Genomic DNA, 26,227 nt, shown 5'->3' on the forward strand with positions numbered 1-26,227 from the left:
TAGAGAAAAACAATTAATCTTTGACAATATTGATCGCGCGTAGTATGTCTTCGAGTGACCACCCAGGGCCACCGGGCACAATCTCAGCCCACACTTCTTCTGGAATCGACTCCTCAGGACTTAGCAAGCTCCAGTTCGGGCTTGGTTCCGGCCTGATCCATTTGAAGTCCTCAACTTGGCTCCAGCGGTCTTCGTTATCCGGACGATCGTGGTCCAGAGCCTGGGAACATGAGTACGTGCATTGAAATTGGTGGTCTTCGCCAGAGAATGATTACTTACATATGCTCTGGGGATTCTGCCAAACCGAATGTTGGTGCAATCTTCAATGATTGGGTTGCTGGAACTGCTCAGGTACACGTCCACGCCAGTACAGTTGTGCATGCGGAATTGGCGACACGACACCACAATCACGCTATTTTTAACATCGGTTATATGTGCTGGCCCGTCAATTTGGCCACAGATCAATAAGCTCTCATCGACATCCTTGACAGTGAGACTGGCATATGGCTTGCCGTTTGCAGTCGGTATGGACATATCAACGACGCAATGGTTCAAAGATGTGATAGATGCAGGTACAGCCGCTGTCGAGCCTGATGCAGGAAGCATAATATGGAGACCATAATGATCGTTTACGGAGACAGAAGACACAGCAGTGGCCGCGAAGGCCTTACCCTTATGGGAGTCTCCTTTGTATTTCGATTCAGTTTCACTAATACCAGTGGAAAAGGCCGGAACCGACGTCGGTGCCACTTCTGGCCGGTGAGGCTGAAGGAAATCTGGCTCGTACAAAGGTGTAGATGGGTAATTCGGCGTCTGGCCAGCGGAGGAATTAACCGAAGATGCCTCTGGGGAGAGGTAGCCGGGTAGACCCCCGTGGCCTTGGGCAACTAGCTCGGCCGCATCTGATAGCGAGACAGCGGATGCATTCTTCTTCGTCTTGAAGGTAAATTTGGGGCGTGGCTCAAACGCAGAGCGTGTCTCGGCAAGCTTGTCCTGAAGTGCTTTGATGGCCTGACAAGACAACACCATCAACGAGGTATACACCAAGGCTATGACGGTCATTGACCTACCTCTGCATACACACGTTGATCATAGGTCGGAATATAGCTTGCTGCATCCTTAACCTCATTAGACAATCTTGCAATTCCAGCCAGGCAATGGTCGGTTGCATCCGTCCGTTCCCCTCCTATGAGGGAGGTGTCTGCCAGACGGTCCATCTCTTCTTGAAGAGCTGCAGGGGGGTACGTCGACGTCAGATGATTCTGGTAACAAACGCAAAACGACAAGACCACAGAGACATACCGGTAATCTCATGTTGGAAGTAACGGAAGAATCGTTCCTTCAGCGGGATCTCGGATTTCAGTACGGTCTGATTCTCGGCCTGCGACGGCCGGCGCGATGAATCGAACTCGAAAGCAGGCTGCGACATTGTTGATAGAGTGAAAGAAAACAATTGAGAGCAAAGTGTGATGTGGAGAAGATATCATGTGTCGTCGGCTTCTCGGGAATCTAAAGGTCGTCTGAGAGTGCCGGGGGATGTAGTGATGACGTCGACGCCGAGATTCCAATGTATAGTCAGTTTACGTGCACACAACTCAGCAACTTAATAAATGCTCAAGGTAGGATTTGGCGGCCGTTAAGAAAGTGGTGGACAGAACATGGGATTGCAATACAATCTGCCTATATGCCTTAGGAACAACTCAAGTATTAGTCCAAAGGCCCAGTTACACCAATAAAGTGGGAGGGGCAATTGAGTGTCGCATGCTCTGATCTAGAGAGGTATTGTCTGATGCTAAGCTGATAACCCGATGGCCAGGCTTGCAGAAAATCTCTTTAACATGTTTACTCACCTAGAATGGCAAGCTAAAATTTCAGCTCTGGACTCTTAGACATCAAGTGTTGAGTGCTCTGTCGTCCAGAAGCAACCCTCCACAGCTACCTCATCATATGCTAGTGGTGACGTTGATCACCACTCCCAATCCTACCTGTAGGAATCCGGAGAATTGGTATTCCGGGCAAGACACTCCCCTTTCTAGCCATTTGTGGTATAGTCTAGGTCTGCTATTCCGTGTGTCACCACCTGACTTTCCTCTTTGAGCGGCTGTCAACATCTCCTTTCCTGTAAATACAGCAGAGTGCTTTGACGGCTCTATCTGACTAATTACAATAACAATGTTTCTGATACTGTGGACGGCCAGATTCCGTGACGTCTTTGTCACATCAATACATGTTCCTATAAGATCATGCACTAAATTCCAGACTACCACCGCTTTGCGTTGATTGCATCGCCCAACTTACATACTGTTATATCGCTGGCAGTTCCGCCATGTCAGGTCTCCGAACAGGCGGCATTGCATCCATCTCCGCAACTGACTGATTTGAAAGCGATGAGTTCTGTCGTCGCTGTGCTGGAAATTTCCCGGCTGGGACCCGTTCCACAACTAGACGGTCAAAGTCCGGGCGCAGGTCAAAATCATTAATTACCTCCGCACCCTCACTGTACCTGATTGCTCTGAGTGATAATTTACCATCCTTAGCCCAAAAGGCAAGGATCTCATTTTCCTGTGGGAAGGACAGTGTCAAATTCCCAGGTTTGAAAGCATCCAGGCTTATCTTGGTCGAAGCTTTCTTTAGTTGATATGGCGTGAGGAGAGTATTGGCCTTGCACTCGCACATATAGATCTCGCCTGCACCATTTGCCATGGCGAACCGTGTCCCTGAAGGCGATTGTGCTGCATGAACGATCCTGATGCTGAGCGGATCGCTGACGATGTTCGGGTCAGCAAGAGAGACTAACATCGGAGATTCTCTTCCCAAGAATGCTGTCATTATGACAGTGAAATGGAAGCTGTCGTAGAAAACACATGTGAGGTCTCCATCATTGGCCATCCACTTGTGGTGTTAGCACCAACGCCGCGACACAATCGCTCAAGTGATGTCACTTACTGATGGAAGTTTGAACGACCTTGACTTGTCCGGCGTGATTATCCATTGTCCAGCATTCCAGCCCCAGACATCGACATAAGCGCAATGGTCGCCCAGGTGCGTTGCTACAACAAGGTGCTTTTCATCGACGGAGAATTGAATCTTTCGCTCAATAACTGCCTTTGGTCTGGTTTGGTTGTTGGCGTATTGCCCTTCCTTTGAAGGAGTTGCCGCTCCCGAAGGCGGCTCTTCAAGCAACGGGTATCGATCCAAATGCTCACCCAATGGAACTCTTCGTATAGCTCCTGCACCGATCTCATATACTCGGACTTCTTCCCTGATAGTGAAGGCGACAAATCTGTCGTTACGTGACACGGTCATACATATAGATGGTATGGACTGATTCTGGAGTCCAGACTCAATCGTCAGGTACGCATCAGCGATGGTGCCAGTGCTCTCGAATATTAGCAGCTCGAGATGCTAGAAACAAGTTAGCAAACCGAAAAAAAGAGTCAACAGGATCAACAGGCAGAATTGAGACGCGAATACCTCTCCAACAGCGGCGATCACAGCGCAGCGTTTGTCTCCCGCTGCAGCATATTGAACCCCAGACACGTCGTATCTGTGACCCTTGCTCCTCTGCCCTTCCACAGTTGAAAGCGCAAACCGCATGACCCAGCTGGTACCCGCTCCCCATAGGAGCAGAGTCCGTCCTGTCGCGGAGAAGCAGGACCGTGGCTGCCGCGGTAACTTTTGCTTGGTGGAGGCTTTTCTGAATAGTGACGCCCCGCTTGGAAAAGGTATCTTCACGCTTTTGAGCTCCCTAGTAAGACTCCTGGTGCCCTGTCTTTCGCGCAATTGGTCAGAAGAGGCATGCGATGAAAGTGGACTAATCAGCTCCGTGACAGACGTATTCGAATGCTTTGTCATAAGATCAGAGAAGCCGAGGGTGCGTGTTATGGGCGAAACAGGGCTTCTGGGGAATTCACTCGGGTCTAAGCTGGTAGTGTGACTAGTCGAACTTGATTGCGATGTGGTATCTCTGGAAGCAGAGTCTGCTACAGAATACCGTCTATTGCGGTTTGACTCGGATACATCTTGCAATGCAGTTGAGGCCTGTCCTAGCGGTTTGATCATGCGAGCGTGCTGAATTCGAATATCTCCAGGGCATAACGGGCAGGAAATGTTCAGCGTGAGAAACTCTGGGTTCTCCTGCAAATGCTGGTGAAAAAGTTAATTGGGAAGGAAATGGTAAACTCATTTGACGAGTCCACATTCGCATAGCCTGGTGTAAATGCGTCTGAGAAACGTGAAATATCATACCTCATAGAGTGTGTCGCGGCTGGTCAACTGCTCTTCGAGGAGGGCCTTGGGGACCATGTGAACTGCAGGACAGTCAACAGCGTACATAATGCTGGTCCGCTTGTCCCGGCTCTGTGGCTGAGCCTCAGGATCCGGCAACGAAGCATTCTGAAGCCACTGTGTCAGATGACGCTGGTAATCCTGGGAGATCGACTCCAGCTCCCCATTGCAGTCCCACATCTGAACTCGGCGATTGATGAGCCATCTGACAAGAAGCCCCAGAGAATCTTCCAGAACGCCTCTAATGCGTAAAAGGCGCGTCCAGCTGTCCCTGATGCGCCGAGTTTGTAGCGGCGGTTGTCCCTCAGCGTTATGGCTCAATATGAGAGTTGCGAGGACCTGGAGAGATGGTGCAGAAAATTCATCGTCGAATGCCGCCATTACAGTCCTCACTAGCTTCTTCCGCGTCTCTTGAGCTTGTGCGAAGGCCTCTTCTACCTTGCTTGCCGCGGTATTGGAATACCCTTGCTCTTGTGAGATACGGCGACGATCAACATGACACTGGATAAGTGCAAACTCGGCGGCACTTATGATATCGAACAGAGTAAAAAACGAGGCTAGATAGTCTGTCTTGTTTGCGACAACACCTGTCAACAGATCTGTCATCAGAGTTTCCGGGGCTATCGAAAAGGGATACTGTCGTCAAATCAGCCCAGTGTGATCAGCGATGAGAATGGCCACACTAACGAGTCCTGATGCGAAAGATGGAAGAGATGTATTATTGGAGACCAGCAGAGTGCTCTGCTTCTTTGACAGCTCTGGAGAACCAATCTGATCTATCGCTCGTGGTAATAGGTCCATGACCAGATAACTTTCCGCACTGGATAAATCGGGATGGTGCCATGCTGCCCTCATCGCCCGCTCCAGGTTGAATCTCAGATCGGGTGGAATGGCGTCACCACGCAACAGGAGCAGTCGGATTCCTCCAAGTAGAACTTGCGCAATGAAATGACGATGCCGAGCAAAGTCGGGAGGCGCCGGGGTATTAGACGGAAATAAGTCTGATTTGACCCGGATCAGGTACATAAGGGTTGAGAAAATCGCTTCCGAAGGCAAGAGGTACGGCAAAAAGTAAGGATGACAATCGTGCACATTGGTCAAGCCCTGCAGATAAGCTCGCTGTAAGTCAAAGATGGCCTTGATCCAAAGCACGGGTCGTATAAGCGGTTCGATTCGAGAGACATCATCTTGCATCTGGAATACAGCCAGCTCTGCCGCATGTTCGCCGATGATCTCCCTCAGAATGTTGCCTACATCGCGACGACCGAGTTGTTCCCACACAGCTGCCACGAGAGGATGTGACATGGAGAAGGCGGGGTTGACAGTCCTGCGGGACTTGAATGCTAAAGGGATTTATCGCATCTACCGCGCTTTCGTCGACAGTTTTCCCACTTTGGACGTGGATAATAACCCTATTGTCGATGGGAAGCCGCAATGAATTTATCGAGTAGATGGAGATGGAGAAAATGCAATTCTAGCACCTTGCTAGGCGATGGCAGCAAACGGAGACCCATGTCATCCTGTGAAATGTTCGGAGGGGCGTTTGCTGCAGCGTTTTCTTTTCCGCTGATGCGAGGCTGCGTTGGTGTCTTACACTGCCGATATTGTCTGGCCAGTCAGAATCCCTGCTGTTTGCGCTGAGGAATCTTCTGCATCGCAAATTACAACCAACCAGGAGTATTCGCTTCAATTGCCGGATGATCATCGGCGCCCTCTCCGAATGTGTTGTTAATCTCCAGGTCGCTCAGTTTGACGTGGCACAAGTGGCAGGGAAGGACGAAGTTATGAACTTATCCGCCGTCTGCAGAGATGCAGATAAGAAACTAGACAATTGCATTAGTGACAGGTAAAGGCATTGCTCATCCGAATTGAAGAACTTTACTTAAGATGGAGCACGCTTATAGTGTTAAAAATCTCAGCCCAGCAATGTGAAGTAGCTCAACAAATGAGGGGTTGAGAAAGGCTTCTTGTCTTTTAGAGACGTCTAAGTTCTCTAAGATTAGGCCACAAATTCTTAGAGGACCACCTAGGTATTAATCTATTGGCTTAAAAACCTGGAGTGCACTACTGTGATTATTATGATGAATACTGCACTCTCAGCCTGCGTAAAATATATATACCTATACTTCAAAGCCCCTTATATCATGAGCATTATATTAGAAGTTTGTCTTGACGATTTGATGAGCTGTGCTATAGTCTAACACCTACTCAATAGGGTCTACCATTACCCTCCCAGCAACAAAATCAACACTCTTTACTTAACTATCTCTAAGGTATGTGTTACACTCACTAGATACAGCTAAAGTTGCGCTGCACCATCATTCACTCTTCTATACCAAGGCTAAGTTTCTGATTCGAGCATCCAGAGGGAAAATATGCTTTATTTCTGCTTGAGACAAAGAGCTGTATTTCAGTAGGATTGCTGCATTCCTCTTGACCTTGATAGGACCTGAATTCTCCGTAGACTGTGACCAATTAAGTGATTTCTGTTGCGATTGAGTGAACGTGCACCATGTCACCAGGACAGATGTTAGACTTCAGATCATTGACGATGTCAGTGTTTATTCACCTAGTATATGTAAGTAGATATTAAGCTGTTTTGACGGAGACTATAGCCATGGCCCATATCCAGCCTCATACCACTACACAAACTTTGCTATCTCTTCCACTTCTCAAGAGGTGTAAGGTAATGAGAAGGAGGAGATCTTTTGAGACCGCTGCTAACGACCCATGAACCAACTACCGACTTCAGAAATATTAAGCTGGTATGTACCATTACGCCCGTCACTTCTCCATTGCGCTGAGGAGATAATCATATGTCCAGGAGGCTGGTTTCTGGGATAGCTAAGGTAAGGTACCTAGACTCAGGTATTTACATAGTTGCTAGTGGTACCTTTTGATAGGTGGGCGATCATCCGCCAAATTGGGCCTAGCGGGCAATCAGGTCCACTTGGTCATGGAACAAAAAAAGCATAATCCACTTAAACCGCGGCTCAGACATCCCTTTTATGGACTATGACTGGCTCGAACGTGATCATCCCTTGCTTCCCCATTTCCCAATTTGGTCATCATAGAAGCTCCATAGGGATGAGAATGAGAAGCTTATGCCGCTACCCGGCATGGATGCCCGGAACTTAACGGCGTCAAGTGTCAAGCCGTCAAACTACCGAGCCCTGACGATGGCGTTCTCACCTCCAGGCTCCGGCCTTTAAAGCTTTCTACTCTCATGTCACTGGTAATATGGAGTCCCTGAACGAAGAAATCAGTCATCGCACCCCACTAAGTCACAGCCCTAATGCAGGGTCTTCTCCAGGAAAGGCGCAGACTATGACAATCGCGCTTCTGCAGTCATTCTGCTCCTCCAAGTACTGGCCAACAAGTAGTCACATTCCCTGCCTTGGTGACGTGAATGGCTGAACGTTGGCATGCGCCTTTTCCCTTGCGACCCTTGAAATAAGCGATTAGCTGTAGACAGACCACAAGGTTGTACAGTACAAGTAGGTACTGTGTACCCAATTGAGTTTGCGCCTCGCGTGTACATGTACCGGGTGCCACGGTTCCAGGACGACCCTTATATTGGTCACTTGCAGCCATTGTTATTTGCTAATCCGCAGGAGACGCGGATACTGGCTTCGCCACATCTTATAAGTCACAGATAACACAAGGCTCGCTGTCTGCCTATTGCCGTGTGTCTCATCGCTATATTGTCGTCTAGATACGCGATTTCAGTGCCGTGTAGCTCACATGGCTCCATTCGCGTTCCTGATAGGGATCCTATCCCTCTGTATTTGCTGCCTTGATTTTGGCGCAGCTGCAGAGTCCGGGTACGCGATCGTTGAGCAGCTCAGAGACGTGCCCGACGGCTGGATAAAGCGCGATGCAGCACCGGCGTCTGAATTGGTCAGGTTTCGGCTGGCTATGAACCAGGATAGAGGCGCCGAATTCGAGCGAAGGGTCATTGACATGTCAACACCGGGTCACTCGAGCTATGGACAACATATGAAGCGTGACGATGTCAGGGAATTCCTGCGTCCTTCCGACGAGGCCTCAGACAAAGTCCTTTCCTGGCTGAGATCAGAGAAAGTTCCTGCTGGCTCGATCGAAAATCATGGGAACTGGGTCACTTTCACCATCCCGGTCTCACAGGCGGAACGTATGCTAAGAACGCGCTTCTACGCCTTCCAGCACGCGGAGACAAATACGACGCAAGTCAGAACGCTTGAGTATTCCGTTCCCGATGACATCCACCGTTATATTCAGATGATCCAACCAACAACCCGCTTTGGACGACCTGTCCGGCACGAACGGCAACCCCTTTTCCAAGGAAGTGCTGCTAGCCTGGAAGAGCTGGCGGCGAATTGCTCCGCAACCATAACGCCGAACTGCCTTCGCGAATTGTACGGGATATATGATACCAGTGCCAAACCCGACCCTCGCAACAGATTGGGAGTTTCCGGCTTCCTAGATCAGTACGCACGCTATGAAGACTTTGAGAATTTCATGAGCTTGTATGCACCCAATGCGACAGACTTCAACTTCACTGTGGTCTCGATAAATGGCGGTCTCAATCTGCAGAACTCGTCGATAAGCAGTGCTGAAGCCAGCCTAGACGTCCAATACGCCTACTCTCTGGCGTATAAAACGCTTGGAACCTACTATACAACGGGAGGCCGAGGACCAGTTGTGCCTGAGGAAGGTCAGCCGGATACGAACGTGTCGACCAATGAGCCTTACTTGGATCAACTTCATTACCTTCTTGATCTTCCAGATGAAGAACTTCCCGCCGTTCTTTCAACCTCGTATGGCGAAGATGAGCAAAGCGTCCCTGAATCATACTCGAACGCAACTTGCAATCTCTTCGCGCAACTCGGCGCACGCGGTGTGTCTGTCATCTTCAGTAGCGGTGATTCGGGCGTCGGTTCAACATGCACAACAAACGATGGAACCAGCAGAACCCGATTCCTGCCTGTCTTCCCGGCGTCCTGTCCATTTGTTACCGCTGTTGGCGGTACCTACGATGTCCAACCCGAGAAAGCAATCAGCTTCTCTAGCGGAGGCTTCTCAGATCGCTTTCCACGTCCGTCGTATCAGGATTCGAGCGTTCAGGGCTACCTAGAGCAGCTCGGAAGCAGATGGAACGGTTTATACAACCCGAGCGGGAGAGGTTTCCCTGACGTTGCCGCTCAGGCCAGTAACTTTGTCATCATTGATCACGGGGAAAAGTTGAAAATAGGCGGCACAAGGTCCGTTGTTAAAATGAATGTCGCTCTTAGAAACTTCGTGCTAACCCTTGTTGTAGTGCATCTGCGCCTGTATTTGCAGCCATCGTCTCGCGATTAAATGCTGCCCGACTTGAGGATAGTCTGCCAAGACTAGGATTCTTAAATCCATGGCTCTATTCCCTCAACCAGACAGGATTCACAGATATTGTTGATGGTGGCTCATCGGGTTGCTATGTTGGCGCCAGCAACGAACAACTGGTTCCCCATGCAAGCTGGAACGCAACGCCGGGATGGGATCCTGTTACCGGGCTTGGAACACCCTTTTATAATACTCTGGTAAAACTAGCCAAGAGCGCTTAAAGTACCTTATGAGGCTAAGAAGGAGAAAAAGAAGGGGTAATCTAATGCTTTAATAAGTTAGTATACTATTTTCCTATACCCCAGAGCCCTTGTAAGCACCTTAAGGACCTCCCCTGCCTAGCGATCCAGGCTGCGTAGGGCGATCAGGCAATAGCTGCAGTAAGCAGATACACAATCACGATAGTACCAAAATGATAACTGGTATTGCAGACTGGCAGTAGTGGTTTACCGTAGGCACGCCGAAGTTGAACGAAGATGCTTTCCACACTGGTAACTGTCCAGAAAAGATACGTCAGATCACGTGACGCGCTGACCGCCCGCCAAGACAATACTGTCGCCGGAGAAGCTCTTGGGAGCTGACAGCAACATCAACCAACCTCCGCCTAGACCATCACACTGCTTCTATAGTCTTTCTTTCTTTTTCCACCAGGCTCTGACCATTCTCGAATAGATCATTTATGCCCCCGACAAGAGAATATCAAGAAGACGTCACTATCATGGCAGACAGCGCCGAGCTCCGGTCCCTCGTTTCAGAGCTCCATAATGCTCTCAACCGCAAGCAGCTCGATGCTGCCAACAACCTCCTCAGCCGAGCAAAGCGGACTCTTCTCCTTCAGAATGCGCTGATTCCCACACCTTCTACACCATCTGAGCTCATCCCGCTTTCTCGTGAAGTTCTGGAACTCGGAGCCCTTGCCTCCATTCGACAAACCGACGCACAAGGCTTCACGAGATATTACCAGCAGCTGCAGCCCTTTTACGACCTTGAGAGGGATATCACGGACTCAGCGAATGTGGATGCTAGGTCTAGCCAGCGGAGCAAGATTACAGGTCTGTATCTGATGCTTTTGCTGAGCATGGGTGATAGCACTAGTTTCCACACTGTGTTGGAAGGCTTGGTTGAGGAGGCGAGTCTACAGGGCAAGCGCGTGGAGGATGATCTGTACATCAAATACCCCGTTGACCTGGAGCGGAGCTTGATGGAGGGAAGTTATGACAAGGTGTGGAGGGAGACCAACTCGGAGAGAGTGCCTTCGGAGGACTTTGCTTTGTTTTCCAACGTGAGTGTATCCTTCTTCCATAGAAATTTGTCCTTTGGTCTGCTGTTGAACAATTTTTGATGATTTTATGTCAATAGGTCCTTGTTGGAACTATTCGAAGTGAAATCGCGGACTGCTCCGAGAAAGCGTATCCTTCGCTTCCCATTTCTAACGCCAAGAATCTTTTGTTCCTCGACTCCGAGGGAGCTGTTATTGAGTTCGCTCAGCAGCGAGGGTGGGTACTCCGTGATGGACGGATATACTTCCCAGTCGAGCCCGAGGCCGCGGCTCGGTCTGAGAAGGACATCCTGGTAGCAAGCAGCACGGTCATCGAGAACACGATAGGCTACGCTCGCGAGTTGGAGACGATTGTCTAGTTGATCAACAGATCTACGCGACGACTTCCATTTGCCCTTTTTGAGTTTTTTCCGGGTTCCAGGTGGGGTTGTATTAGTATACCTCTCGCGTTGCATCATGATTTTGTTCGAGCGTTATTCTATCATGACAAATAAATTCCATTATTTTACCCCTCTGATTGAATTTGAGGTTGTTCCGTCTGTAGATCTACTGTCCATATACAGACTCTTCGGTCGTAGAAACTGCTGGAAACGCAAACCAGCTCCGATATATCCTTGCCTTCCAAATCGTATCCTCCCTCCGGTTTCCACACATCAGATGCATAATTCATGCTCTCATGCTCCGTAAACTGGGCCAGGACATCAATACTCCATTCTGACCCCGAGTCATCTGCCCCCTGAGGTTTCCACCTCACCGCCACGACCCTTGTCCCAGCATGCATACAGCTAGCTAGGATCAGAAACCTCCACCCTTCGCCCTCCGTTTCCGAGGCAGGCCTTTGCTCCGTCTTCAACAGCTGTAGTCGCCAGACACCGCCCCCGAGGCATTCTTCAGCGAGCACCTGGCCCCTACCCGTGGCATGGTAGACACGCAGGTACTCATCATAACTACCCGTAACCAGCAAGGGCGCGCCTTCACGAAGCGGAAGGGGCAGAGGGAGAATACTCGTTACTCCCGCCGTATGGTGGCGGGCACGGTCGTCGTAGTCGAGGACAAGCGGCGCCAAAGGCTCTTCTCCTTCTCCCGCTTGCGCACTGAATTGGCGTGTATGCAGCGAGCCGAAGTCATTCCCTGTGAAGAGGTGGGGAATACTGCGTTCCTCAGTTGATGCGGGATCGCGGAGTGACGCCAGAGCCACGAACCATACTTCTATGGGCTGGGTGGCTTCAAATGTCCCCTGTTCGATAATGTTGGATTGCTCTGTTAGCGCTGCCTCTGCCTTGTCGGCGGAGAAGGTGCCATAGACGCTCGTCCGGCCGTCGGAGAATGTGACGGCGAACCCGTCTTGGTCGCCTCTCGGAAACCAGTTCTGAGGGGCCCAGGCTAAGAACAAAGCCGGGGTTGAGGGATCCTCGTGGACGGGTAAGGTCCATAGATGGCTGATGGTGGGTTCGGGGTCTGTTGAGATTTTGAAAAGGGCCACGGATGCGGCGCTTGTGGCGATGGCGAGCATGCTAGGATCTCTCGGATGGAAATGAAGATCAAAGACAGCATATGGTAGTGCTAGTCTCTGAATGAGAGAGCTGAGTGTTGTATAGTCTACCGGTCAGCCTGGAACTTGGGAGGAAGATGATACAGGGCTCACAGTTCATTGTTCAGCGGATTGAGGTTCCATAATTGGAGGCTTCCAGTCTTCGTCTGCTGCACGTTTCCATCGCTATCTTTGTTCTCGGATAGCAGATAGGTGCCTATGATAAAGTTGTTTGGTGCTGCAGGGCAAAATTGAAGACAGCTTGGTGGTTGGTCGAGGAAGGTGGTCGTTGCAGACGCGGGGTGCTGAGGAATTGATAACATCCTCTTGAGTTATTATATCGTTCACCCTACCTCAATTTTTACCCCCTCAGGATACCCATACAGTTTCCTCCAGCTTTTCCCGCAGAAATAATGTTTAGAGACCGACAATGAGGGCGGTGAAAATATAACTGCCTTGTCTCTATCTAATCCCACTTTAGGACACGGCTTTGAATTTGGTCCCATTCCTCCTAACGAGGAAACTATACAGCTTCGGCCATAACGGATACGTGGTGATCACTTATCGCAATGGATGATATCCATACCTACTTTTTTGGTTGACTTACCCCGCACTGCAGCCTGTTTTCGCATCCTCTGTTATTATTAATACTGGGGGCCTTACGCCTTGGAAATCCGCAGGTATATATGTCACCATAATGTAGAGTCTCAGATGAAGCATAACTATCTTCCCTACATCAACAACTATCACCATGTCTGTCCCATTCAGCCAGTTTCCTTCAACAGCAACCATCGTCCCAACTCCGTTTCGAGTAGCCTTTCCAGATGAACAGATAACAGAGTTGAAGACCCTGGTGAAGCTCGCTAAGATAGCTCCACCTACACTCGAGAACCAGCAACAGGACCGTCGATATGGCGTCACATCCGACTGGCTGAAGACCATGCGAGAGAAATGGTTGAACGACTACAACTGGAGAGCCACTGAGGCCCGTATCAATAGCTTCCCTCAGTTCACAACCAAGATCGAGGACATATCGCTGCACTTCGCCGCTTTGTTCTCGGAAAAGAAAGACGCAGTTCCTGTGATCTTCCTTCATGGATGGCCTGGTAATGGTTGATTGCCCTCGCTTATTTCGTCCGTGCTTACAGAAAAACTATAGGAAGCTTTCTGGAGTTTCTCCCCATGCTTCAACTGTTCAAGGAGGAATACACTCCGACCACATTGCCGTATCACTTGATTGTGCCTTCGCTTCCGGGTTATGGGTTCTCGTCTGGTCCACCCTTGGACAGGGAGTATAAGAGCCATGACGTGGCACGATTGATGGACCAGTTGATGAAAGGGCTTGGTTTCGGAGGCGGCTATATAGCCCAGGGAGGAGATATCGGAAGTCGCATCTCCAGGGTGCTGGCAGTGGATTTCGAAAGCTGTAAAGGTCAGTTCTAAGTTCATGCCTTCAACTGTAATGCATACTGACGTTGCTGTAGCGGCTCACCGTGAGTTTATTTCTTCTGTGCCTGTCTGAGGCGGTGCCAACAAGCAATAGTGAACTTCACTACTGTCCTACGCCCAGAGGGCTGTTCAGATGACAGCCTGTCTGCCTCTGAGAAACGGGGAGTAGAGAGGCGGAATACCTTCTTGACGACTGGGACAGCATATGCAATCGAACAAGGCACTAGACCAAGCACCATAGGTCTTGTCCTGTCTACCAACCCCATGGCTCTGCTGGCCTGGTAAGCATGATGATGATGCTCAAAAGCGCAAAACATCCCATTAAACCGCGTGACTAGGGTTGGAGAGAAATTCCTCGATTGGGTGGATGATCCTCTTCCTTTAGAGACCATCCTAGATTTTGTCTCTCTGTACTGGTTTACCGAGACATATCCCCGGGCCATCTACTTTTACCGCGAGGTTTGGGGACCCGATCTAATGGAGTAGGAGGGATGCTGATACAAGAGGTGAAACAGGACTTTCCTCAAAGAAAATTCACCACTGAATTGAGTACACGGTGGTTCATCCAGAAACCATTTGGTTTTTCCTATTTTCCCATGGAACTTTATCCGGCTCCTAAATCCTGGGTGGCCACAACAGGAAATTTGATATTCTTCAAGGATCACCAGAAGGTATGAACCTTGGTCTCCATTCAAATTCATCTGACCCGCTAACTCTCTTATTCAGGGCGGCCATTTTGCGGCGCTTGAGCGACCCCAGGACCTGAAAGCGGACTTCACGGGATTCATTGAGCAGATTTGGCCAAGCATTGCGGCGGCGAAGTGATAGCCAGAGCTCCATTCATGTTAAGAACAGAAGTAAGCCTCAAGCGATTTGCTTCAATTGAACGTTAATGAGGAAGCCGTAGCATGTTGTCACCTGTTCCACAGTATAGAGCTTCACTGGACACATAGCATCCTGTGAGCTAATCAGGTAGGCAGACATAGTAGATAGGGACAGCCACTGCTTCCAACATGGTGCCGCTTAGCCTCGTATGCCCTGACTGAGAGTGAAAGAAGAACGCAGACAAAGGCAGGTGACCGAGTCCACCAAGCCATCTCGTCTTTCGAGAGCATAATAATGAATGCTTGATTATCGATAAATCCCTTGACATTTTGATGGTCACTCTTGTGAATGTCAATTTCGCCTCTGACCTTGACGTTGGGATCTTGCCTGCCTCTCGAGTCCTCTGATATTGGCAGGGAGTAGAATGTGCCATTTGACAGCACGATGTGCCACTCTTATATTGACGAAGTGATAGAAGTAAAGCGTCATTGCGTTCATCATCTTCCTGACTTCGAGCCGCTCATTCGTTGTGCTACTAAGCTGAAGACGGCGACCGAGGAGATAAAGAGGACGAGGTTGTAGAACTGCAATTATCTTCAGCATAGGGTCTTGCACTAAATACGGTAGATGAGAACATACAGCTGTCCTTGAGTACTCGTTCTCTTCAGCCTCTGTTCTTGCCTCGACGAACAGGCGTCGCAGATTAGGGAGGTTCGCCTGGCAATGAAAATGAATAATTGACATCCATCCTGACAAGCCGGTACCTACCATGACATCAATCCTAGCTCAACAAATGCGCTGGCTATAACAGGGTCAATAAATCAGAGAATCCTCGAAGAGTTAGGGACCCGAAGTGGACCAGACGGAGTCGGATGGGTTGGTGGTGGCTCCGGTTTGGGGAAATCATGAGCCGCGTTTTGTGGACAGCTTTTGGGCCCGTGACAATTGACCTAGACCAGACCAGACCATTTGCTTTCCTTAACCTCACCAGCACCCTTGAGGGAGACGGATTGCTCCATACTTTCCGCCTTTTCTATTTTCTCTATCAACTGGAGACCAATTTGGGAATTCGGGATCCCGGTCTCATTCCAAGTGTTGCATCGATCACGTCTCCTTGAGTCGAACTGGTCCCTGAAGCTTCGCCGCCGAATTCCCCGCAGTGGTCCGCAACGAAGCACTACTTCTCACCTACGATAAAAATATTGTTTGCGGAGGCGCGACCTAGTCGTCGCTGAAGCTTTCGTGCCTCAAAATGGCGATGAGCAGGATCCGCGGCGCTTTTGCAGTGCCTAGAAAAGGAGAGACGTTTGAATTGCGAGCTGGTCTTGTGTACGAAGTCCCTCCACCCTGCGTAAGTTTCATTGAGCGGACTGTGTCGCTGACCGGAATGATAGATCTCAGTATGCGTACGAACGGTATGTGGAATATTTTTGTTTTCACAGCTCTTTTGACCATTTACTACTTGCGCCGCTGATTGAGAGTGCATTCTAACACTGTTCCAGGAAGGAAGCCATTCAGAAGACCATCATGGCCATGACACTGGGAAAGGATGTCTCTGCTCTTTTCCCTGATGTCCTCAAGAATATTGCGACGAGTGATCTTGAACAGAAGAAGCTTGTATATCTATATCTCATGTGAGTGTTCCTGATTCTGCTCGGTGGCCGCTCCGTTCGCTGATCCACCATGCTTCAAAAAAGGAATTACGCCAAATCTCATCCGGATCTTTGCATTCTCGCCGTGAATACATTTGTACAAGACTCCGAAGACCCCAACCCCTTGATTAGAGCACTGGCTATCAGAACAATGGGATGTATTCGGGTGGATAAAATGGTTGACTACATGGAGGAACCACTTCGCAAGACACTCCGGGATGAATCACCCTATGTCCGAAAGACCGCCGCGATCTGTGTGGCGAAGCTATTCGACTTGAATCCTTCATTGTGTTTGGAGAATGGTTTCCTTGAGATGCTGCAGGAAATGATCGGCGATCCAAATCCTATGGTGGTTGCGAACTCGGTGACCGCGCTTTCAGAGATCCATCATGCCGCTCCTGAGGCTCGAGCCCTCCAAGTGACATCTAACATACTGCGCAAGATGCTGATGGCGTTGAATGAATGTACGGAGTGGGGTCGGGTCACAATCCTGACGACTCTGGCAGAATACAAAACCAGTGATGTGACAGAATCAGAGCACATCTGCGAGCGAGTCGCGCCGCAATTTCAACATGCCAATCCAAGTGTAGTCCTGGCAGCGGTCAAGGTCGTTTTCCTGCACATGAAGAACATCAAGCAGGAGTTGTCGAGCAACTACTTGAAGAAGATGGCGCCCCCTCTAGGTATTCCTCTTAAGCCGACTTGTTATCCCGAAGGCATGGCACGCTGATATCTATATAGTGACTCTGGTGTCCTCCGCTCCGGAGGTACAATATGTCGCATTGCGAAACATCGATCTGTTGTTGCAGAAGCAGCCCGATATTCTGAATAAAGAGTTGCGGGTTTTCTTCTGCAAGTACAATGACCCTCCTTATGTCAAGTTCCAGAAACTGGAAATTATGGTCCGCATAGCCAACGACCGCAACGTCGATCAGCTCCTCGCAGAGCTGCGGGAGTACGCATTGGAGGTCGACATGGATTTCGTGCGGCGCGCCGTAAGAGCCATAGGCCAGGTTGCCATCAAGATCGAGGGTTCATGCGAGAAGTGTGTAAACACATTATTGGATTTGATCAACACCAAAGTGAACTACGTCGTACAGGAGGCTATTGTTGTCATCAAAGACATTTTCCGAAAATACCCTGGATACGAAGGCATCATCCCTACTCTCTGCAAATGCATTGACGAATTGGATGAACCAAACGCCCGTGCCGCGCTCATCTGGATCGTGGGAGAATATGCAGAGAAAATCAGCAATGCTGGCGACATTCTGGCTGGGTTTGTGGAAGGGTTCAACGAAGAATTCTCACAGGTCTGGTTGCTGCGCTCGACTTGTGGATGCCAAAGCTAATTCTTTAATCAGACCCAGCTTCAGATTCTTACTGCCGTCGTAAAACTATTCTTGAAGCGGCCTGAGAAGGCTCAAGGACTGGTTCAGAAAGTTCTCCAGGCGGCAACGGCTGAGAACGATAATCCCGATGTCCGTGACCGAGCCTACGTTTACTGGCGTCTTCTCTCCAACACAAGCGATCCCAATGCTACCAAGAACATTGTTCTTTCCCAGAAGCCTCCAATCGTTACGACGATCCACTCTCTACCCCCCGCTCTTCTTGAACAGCTGATCGGTGAACTCTCTACTCTTGCATCCGTCTACCACAAACCACCAGAGCAATTTGTCGGCCAGGGCAGATTTGGTGCAGATGCTGTGCAACGCGCTGCTATTGAGTTCGTTACCTTGCTTCTCAATCCATTCTTGAGCAGTCAGCTAATATATGGAACAGGGAACAAATCCAAAACGCCCGTGAAAACCCCTTGGCTGCAGCCGCTGCGGCTGCCGCAGTCACGGGTGCTACACCCCCGCCACAGGCCCAGAGCAACATCGAGAACCTCCTGGATATCGATTTCGATGGCGCAGCTCCCGCTTCGACTCAGAAAGAACCTGCTAGTGGAATGTCCGGTCTCGAGGGTCTCGCCGGTACTCCCGTGCGAGTAGAGTCTCCTGCTGTTGGCGCACCCGCTCCTGCCCCCAGCAACAACCTGGATGACCTCCTTGGCGTGTTCGGCGACAGTGGCAGTGCCGCCGCATCAGCCAGCAGCGCTGTTCCCAACGGCGGTGGTGCCGCTGCGGATCTCATGAACGGCTTCTCTGGCCTTGATCTCTCCGCCAACACCACATCGCCACCCCCGGGGGGCAGTCAGCAAAAAAAGACTAATGAGGATATTCTGTCACTATTCTAACGCGGGGAAGCTCTGGTTATTTGATGATTCGGCGTGGCCTTCTCAAGGTCAGGAGTAGTATTTACAGTTGTTGATATAGATCCCACACCATTGTCCGATTCGCACCGAGCTGGATAATAATTAACCTACATAGTTAACCAAATTTATTTTTGTGTGTTCTCTCGCTCGTTCGTTTGATTGACTATGCTTGGATCCAGTTCGAGTACTACCTCCTTGTATCATGATGCCAAGATACCAGAGCGCCAACCATTAATACACGTGAGTTAGGTGTGCCGTTGTCGGAGACGCTAACCCCCAAACAGGCATGGTCCTCCCCCGCGGCGTTTTTGAAGATAGTTCAGTTCTGAGGTGGGATGAATCATCGCCAGACTCGCCTTCGTTCATTCTTTTACAATTCAGTCTCTGATTGCAATTGTCTTGTACTCGGAGCCGTCATCATCCCAATTGAGATAGCTGGTATACTCACGACATCAACATTTACTTCCTAGCCATGTCTCATACGCTTTCGCAAAAATATCTCAGCACGCGGGGTGCCTCCTACGGGGTCGGTCGAGAATAATTTAACCTCTTCCCAAAAAGATATTCTGCTGACCCTTCTGGCTGTATAGCTGTCCTTCGAAGATGTTGTCCTTAAGGGATTGGCGTCCGATGGTGGCCTGTTCATCCCCGAAGAGATTCCCTCGCTTCCTGCGAGATGGGAGACGGAGTGGCGCGACCTGAGTTTCGAAGATCTGGCATATCGTATCATGTCGTTGTACATCTCACCGAGCGAAATCCCCTCGGAAGACCTCAAAGATATCATCAGACGCTCATACGCTACGTTCCGGCACCCTGAGCGGACGCCTCTGGTTGAATTGGACGAAAAACGCAACCTCTACTTGCTCGAATTGTTCCACGGACCAACATTCGCCTTCAAGGATGTCGCGCTACAGTTCCTCGGAAACCTCTTTGAATATTTCTTGGTGCGCAGGAATGAGGGCAAGGAGGGCAAGGACAGACACCACTTGACCGTTATTGGTGCCACCAGTGGAGATACTGGATCTGCAGCCATCTATGGGCTCCGGGGCAAGAAGGATGTCTCCATCTTCATCCTCTTCCCCACTGGACGGGTGTCGCCCATCCAGCAGGCTCAGATGACGACTGTCTTGGATGCCAACGTACACAACCTGACAGTCGAGGGCTCTTTCGATGATTGCCAGGACATTGTCAAGGCCTTGTTTGCCGATCCTGATCTCAACTCAACCCACAACATTGCCGCTGTTAACTCCATCAACTGGGCTCGTATTCTGGCTCAGATCACATACTACTTCTACTCCTACTTCTCTCTCATCAAGACCCCCGGCTTCTCCAAAGACACAAAGATGCGCTTCGTTGTTCCTTCAGGAAATTTCGGTGACATTCTCGCTGGATGGTTCGCTAAGCGCATGGGCCTTCCCGCAGAGAAGCTTGTCATCGCAACGAACGAGAATGACATCCTGGACCGCTTCTTCCGTAGTGGTGGCCAGTACACCAAGAACACTACACAAGCCGCGGGCGTCAAGGAGACTCACAGCCCCGCCATGGACATCCTCGTCAGCAGCAACTTCGAGCGTCTCCTTTGGTTCCTTGCTTTCCAGGCGGACGGCGCCAGCTCTGCAGACGAAAGACGCAAGCATGCCTGCGAGAGCGTCAGCAATTGGCTCAATCAGCTCAAGACACAGGGTGGCTTCACCGTACCCCAGGCCGTCCTCGAGGGCGCCAAGGCCGAGTTCGAGAGTGAGCGGGTGAGCAACGACGAGACTATTGACCAGATCAAGTCCACCTACGCCTCTTCTTTCCCCTCCAACCTCGGCCCTGGCAGCGCCAAGAGCTCCAAGACTGGCGGCTACATTCTCGACCCTCACTCTGCCGTCGGTGTGCGGGCAGCTCTCCGTTCAATCGAGCGTAATCCTGGAGTCAAGCACGTCTCCCTCTCAACAGCCCACCCGGCCAAGTTCGCAAGCGCCGTCGACCTGGCCCTGCGCGCCGAAGACGGCTATGACTTCACCGAGGTTCTTCCCCAGGAATTCATTGGGCTTGAGCAGCGCGAAAGCAGAGTTACTCCTATCCGCGCTGGCGCCGGATGGGTGGGTGTCCGAGAAGTGGTCAAGGCCGAAGTCGAGCAGGAGCTCCAGGGTTTGAGGTAGTGAACTATTTCGACAAAACTTTTTGTTTCTCTTACGAATGCATTTATCTTCTATATATCCTCTATTTCACTCCTTTCAGTCTCTATTAAAGGTTTAGATTGATGAAGTGTAGGCGTCTGCGTCATTTCTGTTTGGAACACTGCTTTAATCTATTTTTGCATAGAGCAAACCTGATCATAGAATCAATGTCAAATACATGGCTCTTGGATTAACTTTTTCTAGCGGCTTGACATTTTTAATTATGCGTTCGAGGGCCCTTCATCAGTGTCTATGTGAGCGCAAGCTCGCTGTTCTCGAATATGGTTACACACGTCTACGAGAATTGAACCGGAGGTACGAGATCCTGCCGACATTCTGATGGTCTGTACACAATTCCGATGTGGTAAGAACCGGCTGACTAGATAGGCTCGAAATTTATCATTTAAGAGAGTCACTAGACAGTAGGATGTAATTGACTCTATTAGAGCATGCAATGTATTTGCTACGCCCGCATTATATTACTATTACTTCGTTATTTGACAAACAATAACTCCGTCCATAAACCATGAGCGAAGGAACAACTTTTTCAAAATAGCTGGCCGAAATTTGGATGTCAAATGACAAACAGAGACCAAGTCAAAACCGTGCGAGAAGAGAAAATCCAGGATTATCGAAAATATACCTTTCCCGCCCGTATGACAACCAGTCACCTTGAATACGGAAGGCCATAGATGAATGCTTTAAAGCATGAGCATGATACCCACGACACCAGCCAGGAGACCGGCGGCGGGCTCGAACTGGGAAGCAGAGCCTTTGAAAGGAGTTTGGGTTGGCGGCACCGGCGAGACAGCAGTGGGCTGGCTTGGAGCGGGGTGTCCAGGAACGGAGGGCTGTCCAGGAACAGAGGGCTGTCCAGGAACAGAGGGCTGGCTGGGAACAGAAGGCTGGCTGGGAACAGAAGGCTGAGCAGGAACAGAAGGCTGAGCAGGAACAGAAGGCTGAGCAGGAACAGAAGGCTGAGCAGGAACAGAAGGCTGAGCAGGAACNAAGGCTGAGCAGGAACAGAAGGCTGAGCAGGAACAGAAGGCTGAGCAGGAACAGAAGGCTGAGCAGGAACAGAAGGCTGAGCAGGAACAGAAGGCCGGCCAGGAACAGAAGACTGAGCAGGAACAGAAGGCTGGCTAGGAGCCGAGGGCTGTCCAGGGGCAACAGGAACTGGCTGAGTGGGAACAGATGGAACAGTGCTGTTGGCGAAAGGAGCCGGCGGTGAGACGATGGTAGTGTTCTGGCCGGGTACACCTGTTGGGACAATCGTTGGAGGCGGCACAATAGTAGTCACGTTGGGACTGGGGACAGAAGTCGGAACCAGAGTGTGGGTAGACACAGTTCCAGTGGGCACGACCACTGCAGTCTCGGTGTTCAATTCTTCAACGACGGTAGTCATGGTGATTGTCTCAGTCAGAGTGATAGGAACCGTCAAAGTCTTGGTTCCAGAAGTGACTGTCGAGAGAGAAACTGCGATAAGAGTATTAATACACATGCGCTTGAAAAGGTCAGGTGGAGCATCATACTTGGGCAGGATGTGGTCAAGAACGTCCTGGTGAACCGGTGAGGCTCAGTGGGAGCAGGGTGATCAGGATGAGCGAAATCACTAGAATGACCCTATTACAGTAATGTCTTAGTGGTCTGCCACGCAGGAGGTAAGAGAGACTGCGATGGTCTACGCTTACCTCGTCATGTCCCTTGTTCGGCAAAATGCCTGCAAAGGCTGGCCCGGCCAGAGCCAAAAGTGCAATGCCAGCGTTGACCATTTTGATAATTAATTGCTAGATATTGAGACAGAAGTTCCTGGATAGCAATAAATGACAAATCCCGAAGGAAGCAAGGAAGAAAACGAATGAAGAGTCTGAGAGCGAGCGACTTTCTTTAACGAAAAGGTGAAAGAAAGAATTGAGAGGAAAAGGAGTCAGGATCGTAGGAGGAACTCAACTTTATATGTCGACGGTGGAGTCGCTTGCCGTTTTCACGAGATTACTGATGATGGTAGTGGTACCATGTCGTATCCACGATCAACGAGGATGACGATCAATATCTGGTCCCAGGTAACTTGAATATTGATTCGCCTTCAGCCTGAGTAGGCGGATAACACCCCATCGAACCATGGATAATAGAGGTACCGATGTAATGCTATCAAGAGAAAACTCCTACGTGGGAGCGTGTCGTGTGTCAAGACCAGGAGAACGATGTGACATCTCGGAGTGTCATTCGGGTGAAAGGCCGAGGATACCCCTTCTCGACCTCCCAAGAAATGGGGCAACAAGAGGAGTCACTGAAGTCTAGGGACCAGAAGTGATGGCGTCACCAACATCACCTAGTGAGACAAAGGTAACGTGAACCAGCATTACCGAATGGAGTCCTCACGGATACTGAGATCTTGTCACGAAAAAGGCACCCCACGCAAAAATAGGAACAAGCCGCTCACAGCTGAGCGCCACCATGGAGCCTTAGTCTGCGATGGTCCAACCACACTGCAGAAAGGCGAGTGAAGCAACACTGCAATGTGGAGTTTGAAATGGGTACGCCCATACAATGCTACCTGCCGAAGTTAAAGAAAAGGCTAGCAGCAACGAGAAGCAAAAGGTACTGGAGTCAATCCAGCAGCCCTATCCAATCTCCATAGTTTGAGGCCCATGTAAGTGGAGGCTAGAGCACTGCTCAGTTCGCTGAGAGAGAAGGGAGCCTCCATGCCCAACCGCTGGCTACTGCCTGCTGCCAGTGTTGTCAAACGCTTCCATAAGGCCTTTGATCGACGATGACGCATATCAGATCCATGTCGAAATCTCTGGTATGCTCACTGCTACCATTTTCGGCCAATATAGTCTTCTAAGCTCAAGTATGATGGCAGAAGAACCCCAGGGAACATTTGAAGCCGAACGTGGTGGAGTCTTTCTCTGGATGTAACGAGAATCTCAATTGATTGGATATCTCCGTGAGAATCAGGGCAGATGTAGGCATCATACCACCCGAGAGGGGCCAGACAGAGAAAGAAATCTCTGACGACAAGTTGAACGACCTTACAATGATTCCGCAAGCGGAAGTCGAAAGGGGAAGGAGATCGTTCCTGACGAGGTTGTGGTTGCATGAGACTTCCAGGGAAACTGACCGTTTGCGGTTGTAGGTTCTTATCACGTCAACCACATCATGTGATGCCTATCGATAAGGATAAGGGCTAGGGCTGATAAGGGCCATTCCCGTGTCCCGTTCAATTAGAGGCACGCGCTCGGGACGCGTCTCGCGTTGATGGGTGTGGATTACATGAATGATGTTGTAGGACAGAGAGTCCGTAAAGTTATCCCACTGCTMATCATCAACCAGATACATAATGCCTCACTCAGTTTCCTCCGCTGAGTCGCCCGCTCACGATCATGATGATGAGATCCTCCCTGATGCCCCTGGGACGGATGCGCATTCTAGCACTACGGAAGATAAAGCGCCAACCGCGCGAGAAAACCAGGCAACAGGCGTGAGGCTAGAAGATATGTTCAGCGATGAGGACAACGACGAGGAATTTCCTGTCGCGAATGCTCCTGAAGCGCAAAATGAGTCGACGGCACCCCCAGCTGCTTCGGAGTAAGCGCAGTTTGTTCTTGCATTTGAGCAGAGCACTAACATTAATGTACATTCAGGCCCGCTCCTCAGTCGACACAAGTCGACACAGATATAATGCTCGCGTTCTATCAGCGTCTCTTTCCGTTCCGTTACCTCTTTCAATGGCTGAACCATGGAATTATCCCCTCTCCTGATTTCGGGAACCGTGAATTCGCTCTTACTCTTCAAAATGACGCATATCTTCGTTATCAATCATACGCGACTGCAGATCTGTAAGTGGGGGAAGCTGTGCACCTATAATTCATCGATTCCTGACAAGTGCTTCCCTTAGATTCCGTAAGGACATCTTGAAAATGAACCCTTCGCGATTTGAGATCGGTCCCGTGTATAACACAAACCCGCGGGACCGGAAAACACTACGAGGCGGTCAGATGAAACCAATCTCCAAAGAGCTAGTATTCGATATTGATTTGACGGATTATGACGACATTCGGTCTTGCTGCACCAAGGCAAATATCTGTCGGAAATGCTGGACTTTCGTGACTATGGCATTGAAAGTGGTGGATACTGCCTTGCGTGAAGACTTTGGCTTCGAGCACATCCTTTGGGTATACTCAGGTCGTCGTGGTGCTCACGCATGGGTGTGTGATCCGCGTGCTCGCAGTCTTCCCGATGACCGGCGAAGGGCCATTGCCGGGTATCTCGACGTCGTGAGAGGAGGGTCTCAAAGCGGGAAGCGCGTGAATATGAAACGGCCATTACATCCACATATGTCCCGTAGTCTTGAAATTCTCAAACCCTTCTTCGCCCAAACTACACTTGTCGACCAGGATACCTTCGCAAGCTCAGAACAAGCGGAGCGCCTTCTCTCATTGCTACCAGACAAGACACTGAATGAGGCGCTGCGCAAGAAATGGGATTCGTCGCCTGACCGGTCCAGTACGAACAAATGGGCTGACATCGACACGCTTGCGAAGACTGGCAAGAGCAGCACCCTCAACCCGACCACTCTGAGAGACGCGAAACAGGATATCGTACTGGAATATACATACCCGCGTCTGGACGCCGAAGTCAGCAAGAAAATGATCCATTTGCTCAAGAGCCCTTTCGTCATCCATCCCGGTACGGGGCGTGTCTGTGTTCCCATCGACGCTAAAAAGGCGGACGAATTCGATCCCCTTTCCGTCCCAACAGTCACTCAATTACTGGCGGAGATTGATGCATGGGATGCCGAACACTCCGGCAGTATTGCTGGCGCTGAAGCTGTCCAGGGCGAAAGCAGCACGCCTAGCGACTCCCAAGGAAGTCGCAAATTGCAAGATTACGAGAAGACGAGCCTCAAGCCATATATTGACTACTTCCGTTCATTCATCGCTGCTCTGAACAAAGAGGAACGCGTCGGCAAACGAGGAAATGAAGATCCGGTTGAGGTAAAATCAGAAAGCATGGAATTTTAAGGGCATTTCCTCTCTGCATTTGTTCTCTTTCATGGTTGGGTTCTTGATATTGGGATTTCCGGGTTTCTGTTCTTAGCGGAAATATTGGTTTATGCTGGCGAACTAAAGGCGTTCATACGTGTTGGTTAGGCTGTATATAAGCCACGCAATTGAATCAAGGATCCGATACCAAAACTCATATTTTACCCGTCACTCTACGCTAGCATGGCAAACTCGGCGATAATGTTGATGACTACTTGAGTGAGTGGTTCAACGTGGTTTAACGTTTTCAATTAGATGTGAACTACGTACAACATATGATCCTGAATTCGTTTCTAATGATACACAAATGGGGGAATAGCGGATGAGTAGTTATGATTTCCCAATGGGTTTTGATACAATGTACGAGAAGACCTAG

General features: G+C 50.0%; 10 protein-coding genes across 10 annotated transcripts; 6 read left to right on the forward strand and 4 right to left on the reverse strand.

Moving 5' to 3' along the window:
- Positions 1-13: 13 nt before the first annotated feature.
- Aspvir_005377 (putative tubulin-specific chaperone c) lies at positions 14-1,429 on the reverse strand (the record flags this gene model as incomplete). The annotated part of the gene is made up of 4 exons (XM_043268594.1): positions 14-220; positions 280-1,011; positions 1,071-1,231; positions 1,303-1,429. The coding sequence occupies 4 exons, from the start codon at positions 1,427-1,429 to the stop codon at positions 14-16; spliced, it is 1,227 nt and encodes a 408-aa protein (XP_043124529.1).
- An 875-nt stretch (positions 1,430-2,304) lies between these two features.
- Positions 2,305-5,592, reverse strand: Aspvir_005378 (uncharacterized protein; the record flags this gene model as incomplete). Its single annotated transcript, XM_043268595.1, has 5 exons — positions 2,305-2,892; positions 2,947-3,405; positions 3,475-4,146; positions 4,249-4,923; positions 4,975-5,592. 5 exons carry the CDS (start codon positions 5,590-5,592, stop codon positions 2,305-2,307), a joined length of 3,012 nt encoding a protein of 1,003 aa, XP_043124530.1.
- Positions 5,593-8,031: 2,439 nt separating this feature from the next.
- Positions 8,032-9,869, forward strand: Aspvir_005379 (S53 family peptidase; the record flags this gene model as incomplete). Its single annotated transcript, XM_043268596.1, has 2 exons — positions 8,032-9,530; positions 9,587-9,869. 2 exons carry the CDS (start codon positions 8,032-8,034, stop codon positions 9,867-9,869), a joined length of 1,782 nt encoding a protein of 593 aa, XP_043124531.1.
- A 497-nt stretch (positions 9,870-10,366) lies between these two features.
- rpnL (proteasome regulatory particle lid subunit rpnL) lies at positions 10,367-11,286 on the forward strand (the record flags this gene model as incomplete). Its single annotated transcript, XM_043268597.1, has 2 exons — positions 10,367-10,930; positions 11,008-11,286. The coding sequence occupies 2 exons, from the start codon at positions 10,367-10,369 to the stop codon at positions 11,284-11,286; spliced, it is 843 nt and encodes a 280-aa protein (XP_043124532.1).
- A 146-nt stretch (positions 11,287-11,432) lies between these two features.
- On the reverse strand, positions 11,433-12,781 carry Aspvir_005381 (uncharacterized protein; the record flags this gene model as incomplete). The annotated part of the gene is made up of 2 exons (XM_043268598.1): positions 11,433-12,510; positions 12,573-12,781. The coding sequence occupies 2 exons, from the start codon at positions 12,779-12,781 to the stop codon at positions 11,433-11,435; spliced, it is 1,287 nt and encodes a 428-aa protein (XP_043124533.1).
- A 428-nt stretch (positions 12,782-13,209) lies between these two features.
- Positions 13,210-14,732, forward strand: Aspvir_005382 (epoxide hydrolase family protein; the record flags this gene model as incomplete). The annotated part of the gene is made up of 7 exons (XM_043268599.1): positions 13,210-13,564; positions 13,618-13,890; positions 13,943-13,951; positions 14,029-14,188; positions 14,246-14,366; positions 14,423-14,578; positions 14,634-14,732. The coding sequence occupies 7 exons, from the start codon at positions 13,210-13,212 to the stop codon at positions 14,730-14,732; spliced, it is 1,173 nt and encodes a 390-aa protein (XP_043124534.1).
- Positions 14,733-15,984: 1,252 nt separating this feature from the next.
- On the forward strand, positions 15,985-18,620 carry Aspvir_005383 (putative AP-1 adaptor complex subunit beta; the record flags this gene model as incomplete). Its single annotated transcript, XM_043268600.1, has 7 exons — positions 15,985-16,061; positions 16,127-16,147; positions 16,235-16,366; positions 16,430-17,067; positions 17,126-17,694; positions 17,746-18,107; positions 18,164-18,620. The coding sequence occupies 7 exons, from the start codon at positions 15,985-15,987 to the stop codon at positions 18,618-18,620; spliced, it is 2,256 nt and encodes a 751-aa protein (XP_043124535.1).
- A 490-nt stretch (positions 18,621-19,110) lies between these two features.
- Aspvir_005384 (threonine synthase THR4) lies at positions 19,111-20,785 on the forward strand (the record flags this gene model as incomplete). The annotated part of the gene is made up of 2 exons (XM_043268601.1): positions 19,111-19,164; positions 19,229-20,785. The coding sequence occupies 2 exons, from the start codon at positions 19,111-19,113 to the stop codon at positions 20,783-20,785; spliced, it is 1,611 nt and encodes a 536-aa protein (XP_043124536.1).
- A 719-nt stretch (positions 20,786-21,504) lies between these two features.
- On the reverse strand, positions 21,505-22,575 carry cspA (putative cell surface protein; the record flags this gene model as incomplete). Its single annotated transcript, XM_043268602.1, has 4 exons — positions 21,505-21,798; positions 21,828-22,279; positions 22,336-22,426; positions 22,495-22,575. The coding sequence occupies 4 exons, from the start codon at positions 22,573-22,575 to the stop codon at positions 21,505-21,507; spliced, it is 918 nt and encodes a 305-aa protein (XP_043124537.1).
- A 1,571-nt stretch (positions 22,576-24,146) lies between these two features.
- Positions 24,147-25,830, forward strand: Aspvir_005386 (DNA primase subunit PRI1; the record flags this gene model as incomplete). Its single annotated transcript, XM_043268603.1, has 3 exons — positions 24,147-24,394; positions 24,451-24,645; positions 24,705-25,830. The coding sequence occupies 3 exons, from the start codon at positions 24,147-24,149 to the stop codon at positions 25,828-25,830; spliced, it is 1,569 nt and encodes a 522-aa protein (XP_043124538.1).
- Positions 25,831-26,227: the final 397 nt, after the last annotated feature.

The sequence above is a fragment of the Aspergillus viridinutans genome, assembly GCF_018404265.1.
Source record: "Aspergillus viridinutans IFM 47045 DNA, scaffold_3, whole genome shotgun sequence".
Classification (NCBI taxonomy): domain Eukaryota; kingdom Fungi; phylum Ascomycota; class Eurotiomycetes; order Eurotiales; family Aspergillaceae; genus Aspergillus; species Aspergillus viridinutans.